Source organism: Poecilia reticulata, linkage group LG14 (genome assembly GCF_000633615.1).
Source record: "Poecilia reticulata strain Guanapo linkage group LG14, Guppy_female_1.0+MT, whole genome shotgun sequence".
Taxonomy (NCBI): domain Eukaryota; kingdom Metazoa; phylum Chordata; class Actinopteri; order Cyprinodontiformes; family Poeciliidae; genus Poecilia; species Poecilia reticulata.
In genome coordinates this window covers 9,603,572-9,616,505 of record NC_024344.1, presented here as the reverse complement: position 1 = coordinate 9,616,505, position 12,934 = coordinate 9,603,572, and the positions used below count along the sequence as shown (strand labels likewise).

Here is a 12,934-nt window from a genome sequence, read left to right as displayed (position 1 = left end):
AAAATTAAAGTGGAATGGAAATGGAATGGAACCAGTTAAAGTCCGCGGGAGGGCAGACTCCTCTAACTATAAGTTAGTTAAATTCTGTGTGGGACGGCGGCGTCCTCTGGTAAGAAGAGTTTGTTTTGTTTTTTTTTTTTTTAAATTTCTCTCTTTCTCACTGTTTATTTCTGTTTTTATTTTAATTATGTAAAGCACTTTGAAATGCCTTGCTGCTGAAATGTGCTATACAAATAAAATTTGATTGATTGATTGATTGATATGATCGAAATCATAGCTTTTTTGGGGAATCTTAGCTATCATAAATTTTATATACGAATATGCATATGAATATATGTAGTATATGCCCTGCTCGCAGGACATAAGAATGCTTGTGGATAAAACTGATTGACTGCAGTGACCCTTCCTGTTGTCTGCTGAAAGTCTTGCTCTCTCTCTGACTCACCTCAACATACTGCGGAAAATAGTTTCCTTTTCAATAGCTCCAGTGTTTCCTCTGATTTCATTTTATAGATACTAAAAACAGCCAAATTCAACACTCCTCTCTGAGCGTTGGATTTGTTAAGCAAGCGTAACATTTCTCCGTGCATCTCTAATTTGCATACGTCTTTTATTTTGGGATACAGACTTTTCCACAAATGTCTTCTGATAATAACCTAGAAATGTTCAAGTTTTAGCTGCTGCAGCCAGTGGGTTATCAGCTCGGTGAACTGTGAGGAATTGAAAAGCAGTCGTACTCAGATTTGTTGTGGCGTTTCGAAATAGAAAATCATGCACACAACATCATTTTCCAAGCAGTGTATTCACCGACATGAATAGAGTGTTTGACCCTTAGTTTAATAAGAACTTTTAACGTCCACCGCTGCAGGGTGAGACATGATTCATGCGCCATCGTGTTCATAAATACATTTCTTTCTCTGAAAAGGGAAGTAAATGTCCTTAACTTCGGCAGCAGCATTTAAATAACAGCCGAGTGAGGCTGCGGCTATCAGTTAAATCCCAACTTTCCTATCCAAACAAGCTCACAGCCTGTTTATCTCAACTCCGAATCTCATTTCTAGTTTTCCTCCAGCCCATCACTAAACTCTGAGCGAAGATAAGGCTGTGAAATGGCAGAATAGTCTTGAATAGCTTCGGGGGCAAACCTCTGGAGATGTGCAGTTAGTCTTTCATCCCGTGCATCTAAATGTGCTTACATGTCAGTGCTGTAACAGAGCGACGGTGATTGCTACTGACAAGCTACAGTGATGTTGCAGCAGTTCGTTTGCAGGCTTACACAATGTCCGCGACCGCTGAAATCTCTGTTTTTCATTCAGCGCTGCCTGGGATTATTCAAGGACAACAAGCCGTGAGCCGCGCGGAGTAGTATCAAAGAGAGGGATCCAAAGATGATATCCGTGCAGTGAATAATTTAGGGAGCTCCTTAAAGAGCTGCTTTTGTGAATTTGTAGAAGTCAGTTTTGAAGATTAGACTGATTTAAAAAAATATATATATTTTTTTTCCCTCTGTCAGGCTGATTATCAGCATTTGAGTCAGACAATTCATTTCCTGCTGGGGCATTGTCGTGAAAGCGGTTGAAGTATTGGTGTTCAAATGATAAACGCAGACAAATTGCGCAACGGGAAGTAGTATATTTCAAGAGGCGGAGTTGAAATTAAAACCTTTTTAATAAAGAGTTGCAAGTATGCCAAAGATTCAGCTGATTCAAACTCCTTACTTAGATGAAATATTAACAATCCATAACATTTTAATTAAAAACAGGATTTCAACGCATCACATAGCGCTATCTCATGTGTTAAAGCAAAATTATTCATCCTTCACAAACTTTCAGTGCTTTTTTTGCCATCTTAAGTGTTTTTTTTCCCTCTCTGTCTCCTCTTGAATCACTCCTCGGATGATGTTCTTGCAGTTTATGTAAAGAATGTGTAGGTGGAAGGATTGCTTTGCTTCTTCATGCAGTGAAACATTCAAGTCTATTCGTCTTCCTAACACCCCAATGGCCGCAGGGCAAGTCTACGACAGTATGTATCGACTGCTGTAGATCCCCCCCCCTTGTCATGTTGCTTTAGCATGTGGACTGCATCTAGTGGTATTCTTCACATTAGAGTTTATCCAGCGACTGTCGCCGCTCTCTTTAAGTGCATAATGAGCACTTAAAGAGTGCTCATTATGTGTATATATATATATATATATATATATATATATATATATATATATATATATATATATATATATATATATATATATACACTGTATATATATATATATATATATACATGGAGTCACACACTGAGGGAAAACATGTAGTTTCACAAGAGGGAACTCCAGCCAGCATGTAACAGCACCGCCTGAGGAGGAACACCTACTCAGCCTTCACTTTATATGCGCCCTATTCTTTCAATGTGGTTGGTCATCTGAGACAAATTGTGCAGCATTGCAGAGCGTGATGTGTTTAAGCATATAAAACCGCTTAAATGCTATTACAAAAAGATATCATTTTAGCCATGTGCCCTTTGCCTTTAGCTTCACTGAGTCACATTTCGACTATACTGCAGACCATGTGATTTAACACTCTTAACTGAACCAGAGGATCATTATAATGAGTCGAGATGATTTTGGACGGTGTGAGATACATCGACGGGCAGTTTAGTCACTGAAAAAGGGTGAACGACTCGTCGTTGTCATTGTTGTTGTTTAGTGTCTTCCGCTAACCCTCGCTGCGGTCTTATTTTGTGTAAATATAATACGCTAATTAAAATACCTCAGCTGCAGATGAAAAGGTGAGTAACACTGTAAACATCTAGACGTAAGTTCTTCTTATGGATTCAGTCTTTTCAACTACAGTGGTTCTGACTGAATCTATAATCAACATTACCTGTAAGTTTTTACTTGGATGGTTGGGATCGGTGGTCGACAGATTAGAAATAGAAATAAACTCTTCCAATTCGTTAACCATGAGCACACCAACCCGCTAATCAGATTTGTATTTAAATCTGCATTTCAACCCTAAAATGTTGGCCAAAGACAATTTAATTGCTAATATTTCATTTTGCTGTGCAAACTCCTTGATTAACTTTCCTAATTTGAAGTGATTTCAATATTCACCAAAAATTTAATTATACATGTTACCCTGCAACCTTGGATGGCTGACGGTAATCTATTAGATGATCTTCCCTCAACGTGTGATGCTGTCATATAGAAAAGATGAGACACACACGTCGAGCTTCTTTCAGCATCAAACAGGAAGATTTATTCTCATTGTGTAATGAAAATACTCCATATACAATACTTCTTATGCAATACTTCAGGTATCAAATAATTTAAGTATCACTGAGTAACTGTAATAGCTAGCATTCATCTCTTACACAAAAAATTCTACAAAACTGAAAAAGGTGCAATTGTCCTTTAATGCTTTGTTTCTTTACTAAGCTTCACATAAGCAGCCACTGAATGCCATAATATTGTTCATCTGGTTTTTTGCAATAACCCACAAATAAATCTCAATTTTAAAAATAAAGAGACCAAAATAATGTCTTTTGTGTGACAACTGTTCAGAAAAGTTCAAAATACAATAAGTTCAATGTGAATTCAGTAGTCCTTCAGCCATTTCTCAGCTAGCTCAACAGAGTCTGCTAGCATTAGCATTAAGTAGCCTCCAAATATATGTCCCGTTTCTACACAACACTAATCACAAACTGCATAACGTGACTCACTAGTTGACTCTTGATATACTAACCTCTTCAACTGTTAAAGGTAACCAGTATATATGCATCAAAATACATTTTTACTGACCTGTGATACAGAAAAGATGAGACACACACGTCGAGCTTCTTTTAGCATCGAACAGGAAGATTTATTCTTCTTGTGTGCTCAATCTTCTCCATTCCACCAACGCGGCAGCGCCTCTAGCGGTTGTGTGCGGAATGGGCTCTTTGCACCTACAGTGTTGACGTCACATTTCCAGGAACTAATGCGGCTCACTTGTTTCCGCTTTGAGTTACCATGACTGCTAGAAAAGACTGAGTCGTATTTCAGATGCAAAAAAAGCAATACTATGAACATTGTTGTCTTCCTAATATAATGGGTTTTTAAGTTTTAATTAATTTCCAAGCGAGCCTGAATTAAGAAGATGGTGGCTTGTAAATATTTGTCACTACCAGTTAAAGCTAACGCTGCACAACACAAAGTTTGCAGCCTTCACTTCACTCCGGATCAGCCTAAAAATACCGGGGATATGGATGGTAAATAAAGGAGCCGTCCCTGAGTTATTTCCATGGAATCACTTCTGTATTCAGCCTGAAAGCCAGTGTATGGGAACGAGTGAGCAGACCAGAGCCAGACAGCCGAGCAACTGATCCGCCTGTACATACTGCTGTAAACACCATCCTATCTGAGCTCTTCACATGAAACATGCAAAGGTAATGAAACGAAATAACACGGAGACCTTAAGAGACACGGTCATATTTTTCTAAAAGCAGCAACTTTGAACCTGAACAGTCAGCTGAACCAGAACTCTGACACCAGAGCTGCGGTACTGTTAAGCTATGAGGCTTGTTGTGCTTCGTCATGCTTCGGAAGCTAAAAGCCCAAACCGTAACCTCCCCCGTTAGTCTCTGACACTAACGACAATAAACACACATAATATATTTGAAAATAAGATAAAAACATTGTCCGTTAGAATGTTTAGATACTTAAATAGCACATTTTTACAAGAACAATGTCTGAGAATATTGCCTACTAGCATAAGCTAAGGTTAATGTTAGCCACAAAATTTACGTAAAACTCACAATCAGTGAATGTATAACACATCTTAAAACCGTTCTCCAGCTTACTTGTTGGGAATTCGGATCAATGTACAGACCTTGGCCAAGCCCTACAAGCACCTAGTGTAAAATTATATTTTTATTGGATCGGAAACAATTGAACCGCTTTTCCCCAAACGCGGAAGCTGAGGTGCAAAGAGTCCATTGCATAGGACTAACTAAAATAACACTAAAGAACTTATTACAATGAGAAATTAAAGATACAAAATAAACAGATACAAAAATAAAAAGTATGTTGGGGTGCCTATTTTCTTACTTATTGTTTTATTTACTATTAACTTGTTTTTCACCCCTCTACATACACATATATTTATATTGTACGGTTCACCCCATCTTTAATGCCAATAATCAACTAGTTAGATAGCAAATGGAGACAAAAATTATTTTAAAGATATTGCTAAGCTAAGCAGGCTGCACAGTGGTGCAGTTGGTAGAGCTGTTGCCTTGCAGCAAGAAGATTCTGGGTTCGATTCCTGGTCCCGGTCTTTCTGCATGGAGTTTGCATGTTCTCCCTGTGCATGCATGGGGTTTCTCCGGGTACTCCCGGAGTTTTTGTACTCCCACAGTACAAAAACTTGACTGTCAGGTTAATTGGTCTCTCTAAATTGCCTCTAGGTGTGAGTGTTTGTTTGCATGGTTGTGTGTCTCTGTGTTGCCCTGCGACAGACTGGCGACCTGTCCAGGGTGTACCCTGCCTCTCGCCCAGAGCGTTAGCTGGAGATAGGCACCAGCACCCCTCCCGACCCCACTGAGGGACAAGGGTGTAAGAAAATGGATGGATGGCTAAACTAAGCTGACACTGTTACTTATTATAAAGGCAAAGAGGTCCAAAGCCCAAAACCACCACAGACCAAAAAAAAAAAAAAAAAATTAAAGTAACCAAACAAACACAAAGGCATTTCTCATTTTCCATTAAAAAGTTTTGATGATTCCCAAGAGTTTGTGAAAGTATTTGACAGAACGTTGAGACACAACTTGAATTATTTGGAAGATTTTTATCCAAGCTAATGGAAAACAAAGACAGCATTTTATTTTACATTTTTAAAAAAGGACATGATTCTCATTAAACACTGTAATGATGGTATTATAGCCTGGAAGTGTTTTGCTTCTTCTAGAGCAGGACAGCTCAACCCTAACAAGTAGGTTGATTTGGTGGGGGTGTGGAGCATTTATTTTTTCGCACAGAATAAGAGAAAAATTCTGTAGGGGGGAAGATACTTTTTCACAGTTCTGTATTTCATACATAACAGCCCAAAGAACAGCTAGTTTCCTATCCTACTTTACAAGGTGTAACAATACCTTCCCACCAAGCATCAATACACACAAAGAGCTGTTATCACAAAAAAAATGAAAAATGCTGCAGTGTTCAAGGCAGCGTTTTATCTTTTAAATCTTTTGGCACCTACTGGCGATTCTGTCCTAGAAAATGTCACCTCCTCGTCTTGGGGCTTTCCTTGTTACCCAGCTCCCTAATGCCGCTTCCTTTTCGCAGACTTCGTTCTTGCGTCTCGTTCGCAGGCCAGCACAGCAGCTCCAACGCTGCTTCTGCTCAGAAATGCAGCTTTCAGAGTTCAGTTGTTGCGTCCCTCCATTAGCTGAGGCGGTGGAAAGCTCAAACATCCACGCAGCAGAGTTCAAAGTTGTGTTTAAAACGGGGGTGCTGCTAAGGATGCTGTACCTGCCAGTTACGCCTAACAAGGTGGCGAGAGCTGAAGCTAAACAGATGGTGAGGGAGAAAGGAGAGAGAGATGGAGGAAAAGGAAAAAAAAAACAAACCCAACAATGACAGGCAGATGTGGGTGTTTGCACAGCGATGAATAAGCCTGGAGTTGAAGAAGAAAAAATAAGTGAGAAGAGGTAGCATTTTCCATCTGGATATTAGTCATGCACAAAAACATCCAATGTTAATAATCTGAACTGAAACGCACAGAGCAGAAAAATACCACAGCATCCCCTCTGCGATAAAGTAAATGATGCGTGTCTTCATTTAAGGCTGGGATCAGGGGAATTTACTCATGGCGGCTGATGTTTATGAGCTGAAATGCGTTATTTTATTAGTCCTTCAGGAGAGTGGGCTTCCTAGCTTCACGAGAAACTAAAATGTTCGCAGGATTGATTAATGCTAGACGAGCTGTTCGTGTTGTGGTTGTCAGCGTTGTTCTAATAAGCTGAAGCAAAGAGAAACCTGTGAGTTTATTGGTCTCTCTGTAGAGAAAACCCTAACCCTAACCTTTTTCCTGATTATAAGTGGAGCAATGAAGATTTTGACCGCTCAAAAAGGTTCATTGATCGCAATCTGTAATCTGTTGCTTTCTAATTATAAAAGAGAAACGTTGGCTTTTTCAGACAAACATCAACAGATGTGATGTGAACACGATGGTGGCAATTAAAGAAAGAAACGGTGCGAAAAATATTTTTTCGAAAATGCGAACATCACATCAAGTAATAGCAATAGGTGGCCAAACTGTTCATTTCTCTCCAATTTTTAAGCATGGTAGCACATAATTGTGAAGTTCAAGGAAAATATTCAACATATTTTACAAAAAAAACCAAAACTAATACCAAAATAAATGTGACTTCATTCAGGAGTCGCCTAAAGTTCACCTCTGTGTGAACATCAAATACAACTCTTCCCTGAAGGTCTCAGAGATTTTTAGAACTTTTTAGATTGCGAAGACCAAGGAACACACGAGACAGGTCAGGGATGAAGTTGAGAGGAACTTCACGGGTTAGGTTACCAGATAACTTCCCAGTCTTTGACCAGCTGCCAAAGCTCTGTCCAGTTCATCATGTGAAAGAGTGAGGCACAACTGCAAGCCTTTCATGGCATTTACAGTCACGCAATCCACAAATCTCAGTTTTACAGAAGAATGACAAGAGGAAAGCTCTATCTTAATTGAGTCGATCACAAGTCCTGTTTGCAGGCGCCGCAACAAATATGTGGACAAAGTCACTCTAATCATCAGATTAATCCAAAAATGTACTTACCATGTGGTGGCGGCGCACCGTCCCAATGATGAGACGTGATCTTATGAAGCGCGGTTGTTTTTCCTCAGCAGTAACAAGACGAGTTGATCAGACTTGAAAGGACGATGATTGGTGCAAAATACAGGGAAATCCTGGCTGAAAATCAGAGTGGAGCTTCGTCTTCCAGCAGGACAATTACCCAAAGCTTTCAGCCAGTTACAATACAATGGTTTCGATCAAAGCATAGTCATGTGTTGAAACCGTCCAGGTTGGGATCGGTTTTATAAATCTACTTGGTGTGAGATTTTACGGATAATTCCACGTGCTGTCGACACAAACTGACCGAGCTTGGAGTGTTTTTACAGAATGGGCTGAAATTTTATCCTCTAGATGTCCAAAGTTGATGGAGTCACACTCCAAAAGATTATCAGCTACAACTGCCGCAAACGGTTGGTTCGGCAAAGTATTTCCTCAGGGAGGTTTGATACAAATACGCTTATCAGCTCAAAATCCTTTTAAAGAAGATTATCTGAACATTCCCATCTCAGTTTTCCGACCAGGAAACTGTTGAGTGCACATCACAGAAACCTATGAAAGCACAGTTATTGTCACAGTACACATGATAAATGTCTTTAATAAGCACAAGCAAGCTTTGAAGCACATGTAGGCAGAGCGAACTCACCTCCACAAACTTTTATTAGCACTGATTGGACAATGAATGTAGACAATACTCCTCCTAATGAGCAGTTTACAGTATATAACCTCATTTAGCAACTTAATGTTACGGACAGGCTTCAGAGTTGCGTTAAGATTTATGGACGTAACAGGAGATTCTTTGATTCGCCACATTTCCTCGGGGGTCTATTTTTACTGTCTTTGTTCCCATTTATCATGTGCAAATAAAACAAAGCTAATGTCTCTTAAGGCAATCAGTATCTGATATTTTTATGGCTGAAATTTGCTTCCAGAGACCCGCAGATGGCCACAGATAGGCCCTGTTATAAATCTTTTATAGCACAGAGAGGCTCAGCGCTGGAACATTTGCATGCTCATGTTTCAGGGAATTTGTCCATTAAGAGATGTGACCAGAGCACTGACTTCTCTATTATTTCTAGCTGATTACCCAAGCATTTGCAGGAAGGAGAAGTGAAGGGCAGTGGGCAGCAGAGCATGGCCACAGGGAGCAGACATCCCACATGGCAAACATTTATTCAGATACTCGCTACTTTATCCACATGATTAACACTCATCACGACCTCACGTTAAACATTTCCCACGCAAACTACTGCAACTTTTACATGAAAACTTTCACTTAAAGGCCTGCATTCTTCCTCTGTGACCTGAATATGCCCTTGTTTTTTTTAATTTATTTTTTTCTTTGTCTCTGTGTCACCAGTCTGCTCCCAGTTCTCCCGGGGAGTCTACGCCATCTTCGGCTTCTACGACCGCAAGTCCATGAACACACTGACCTCCTTCTGCGGCGCCCTGCACACTTCCTTCATCACGCCCAGCTTCCCCATCGACGCCGACGTACAGTTTGTCATCCAGATGAGGCCCAGTTTGAGGGGAGCCATTCTCAGCCTGCTGGACCATTACAAGTGGGAGAGGTTCGTCTATCTTTACGACACCGACAGAGGTGAGCGGGCCCCTCCTGGGGAAACAACAAAAACCGTTGGAACGCTGCTCCGCAACGCGAGCGAGCTAAAGATCAGGAGCACAGATGTGACGCGGCAGAGAAACATCCGGACAGCGGGGGGTGGGGAGGGAGAAAGGAGAAAAATCTGTTTCAGACCAAAAGCCAGCTCAAGCAGATGTTTTATTACACACTGTATATGATTGGGTTTTAATATGTAAATCCCTCATTTCAGTCCTCATTCGAAGCAGTCAGATGCATTTTATTCTCTGACAGTAATGATCCTAAATTGCGTCTGTATGTGGGTGAATCCGGCTCAGAGAGGCACTCAATACTTCCTTGCTTCTGGTAAATGAGTCATTCACAGGTGCTGCTGTAGTTTGACTACAGCCGTCTGAGTCTATAATTCCACCCCCCCMCCCCACCCAAAAAAAAAAAAAAAACCTGGCAGATTATAACTTCGCTCTAATTGAATTAGGTAAAGGGAGTGTGCAAAAACCTCCAACTTTTCTACGTGGTTTAGGGCCTCGGACTTTCTTCGTGTGGGCCCCATCTATGCAGCGGCGAGGGCCATAAGGGTCGCCATTTGTAGGCGTTAAGAAACAGCAGAGCAGTTTGTTAGAAAATAAACTGCAGGCAAGTTACATACCAGCTGTAGATGAACACAAGCAGCTCTGATCTGCCCCAGGATATCGGTATCAGTAGCTTTTTCATTATTAATTTACTTGGATTTATTTAGATAGCAGATATAGAGCATAAAATGATGCACCAATAAACCAAGCAGCATTTTCTCCTTAATTTGCTCAGATTAGTAATCAATAGTTCAAATTACTTAAAAAAATAATGCTGGTATGACATCTTTCGTACAACTAAAGTTTGATGTTCTGGGATAACATTCCCTGATACAGTTTTAACAACAATGCCTTAATATTTTGCTGAGTTTTTTTGTGAAATAATATCAGTATTCGCTCCACGCAATTAAATAAATAAGTTGGAAACCCCTATTTTTTTTTATGGAGAAATGCAACAAGTAACAGTTTGCTCTCTCATAAACCTAAACTCAGATTAACATTTGGATCACATGGTTTGATGCTTTGTACCCTCAAGGCAAAGACGTGTTCTCTCTTCCAGTGTTGCTGGAAAAAAAAATGGCGTCATTGTGTTTTGCAGTTTTCATTTGGTAGCTCTTGCAGTAGGTGTTGTTCAAACACCTGTGCAGAGAAGCAGAAATGGTCGCCGATGTTGGAGAAAGAGATTTGTTCCAGCTTGAGCAAAATTCTTTCTTTTAGTGGAATTTGCCTTAAGTTTTGGTTTAAAACAAAGTTTATACAAATAATTTTGCATTAGCACATCAAAGATAACACAGCAACTGTAAAAGAGTGACTGAATGCAGTGTTTAGTTTGCTGAAAAGGTTTAGGTGCCCTGCATTCAAACTCTGCTTGCCAAAAATACGTTTAGCCAGTTGGACGGAGTTTCATTTCCCTTTATGCCCTCATCCAGTATAGATCTTAGTGATCAAGATGCTCTGCAAGAGAGCAAATAATGGGGAAATTGGAAAATTCAATCAATAACAGCAATACAATATTCAATAATTACATTTTCACATTACGTATTCATCTCATACAGCTCTAGTTTTATTGCAAGAATGCAAAGAATGCGAACCTCATAAAAAATAACATTTGGTTTTGGCTAACAAAAACCTGACTGCTGCGTCTCTAATTTAATACATGTTTTTTTTACAACAAGTCGTCTAATATCATCACAGGGCCAATCACAACTTAAAGGTACAGCTACCAACCTTTTTATTATACTTTGAATGGCAATCAGAAAACTTCAGGAATTGGTTCTATGTTTCACATCTCTCTTTTTTTGGCTATATCCACTGACTTTGATTAACTTTTTTGATTCTGTTGCAGCTTTAAGAACTTTTGAACAATGTCCATGTGTTTTGTAAAGAAATTAGGACAGAACTTATTGAAAAGTAAAAACATTCTCAGATTTATTATTTTTTTCTTAAACATTCCATTTTTTTTGTCTTATAAGCGGAAAATGACTTTCCAACAGAAAAATCTTTCTTTATGCCTGGGCTCAGCTGCAAACCTTAAGGTTAAATTTATTGACTGACTCCAGTCTTCCCTCTGCGTCCCGTTCAGAAAGAGCTCAGTAGCAGTTTTGGTTGTGCTCCAAACTTTGCAAAGTGGCTCTGAACAGATTTAAAAGAGGGAGATTCTGGGCTGTTTGGTCTTTACCTGTGTAGGTGTGTGTTGATCAGTTCAGCGAGAGCCTTTTTGATAATGACAGCCAAACACATGCTGATCTAGAGAGCTTAAGATAAGTAAAACTCCTGCAAGCTTTTGACAGTTCAAACACGTTCCTGAAATCCTCAATGACATTCACACCTGCTACAGGTGGAGGTTAGTGAAACTGTACAGCGTGTGATGTTATGCGCAACATATTTTAATGTCACCGCTTTCAGAGGAATAAAGATTTGCTGGCTTCAGCCCGACTTTGAAATCTGACAAACTTTTCACAACTGTGGATTCCAGCTATTTTTAAACCTTCGTCGAGCATTTCTAGGACAACTAAGGTCCTTTATGACTTCCTCTGCTTTCTTTCATGCATCTTCAGCACAGATGTCTCATCTACTGCAGCAAGGAATCAGATCGTCCCACTTGAAAATGAATTTTCAAATATGTATTAATAAAAAAAAATCCCATCAACATGAGAGGTTTTTACAGCCATATGCTATCTATTTTGCTACATCTGGTAAAGATTAATGATGCACTTTTTTTCACTTCCGACAAGGACATCTGAGGTTTAGAATCGTCCTATTCAGATCTTTAAATGGTGCTGAATTGACTTAAAATGTGTCTCTTTTTTTTTTTTAAATCTACTGAATTACAAAATCATTTAATAACTTTTCACAAGAGCATCACACTTAAGTACACCAATAGCTTCACAAGCTCGGTGAAACAAGAAAAAACAACTTTAATTTGTTCATCCAGTGCAGCAGAAAATGTAAATAAATAAATGATAAAGAAAATGAAACTAATGAAAACAATAGGTTGATTACCTTGGTTAAAATTGCAGAAATAAACTGCACCAAACCTTCTTCCAAATGCTTCAGAAGGTGCAATTTGGAATGTGAAATATAATGTAAAATAAATAGTAAAGCACGATGTCACACAGAGCACAGAAATGTTCAATTTCTCACTTTAACACCAGCTTATGTGTTTAGCAGGGTTGGAAATGGTTGGAAATGGAAACCGTGACAAGAGCACCGCCATAAACCTGAAATATGTAGAGCTTGCAGAAAAGCACAGAGTTAATGGTATCATTAACTCTCTGAAGTACTAGAACATTTCTTTTAAATCCAGCAGACTCGAATAGTAAACTAAAATAGGTTGTCATGAGATCTTTCAACAAAGTAACCATTCTAAGTGTAAGGCTAGATCAACACGGTTCACCAGACAACCTGCTCATTTGTCCATCTCAGTCCATATATATAT

General features: G+C 39.4%; 1 protein-coding gene across 7 annotated transcripts in view; it reads left to right on the top strand.

Moving 5' to 3' along the window:
• The window catches only part of LOC103475748 (glutamate receptor 3), a 97,421-nt gene that overhangs the window by 20,472 nt on the left and 64,015 nt on the right, over positions 1-12,934 (top strand). For all 7 annotated transcript variants that reach the window (XM_008427595.2, XM_008427594.2, XM_008427593.2 and 4 more), the window contains one exon: positions 9,188-9,427. In XM_008427595.2, coding sequence (XP_008425817.1) covers positions 9,188-9,427 — 240 coding nt within the window. The remainder of the gene's footprint in view (positions 1-9,187; positions 9,428-12,934) is intronic.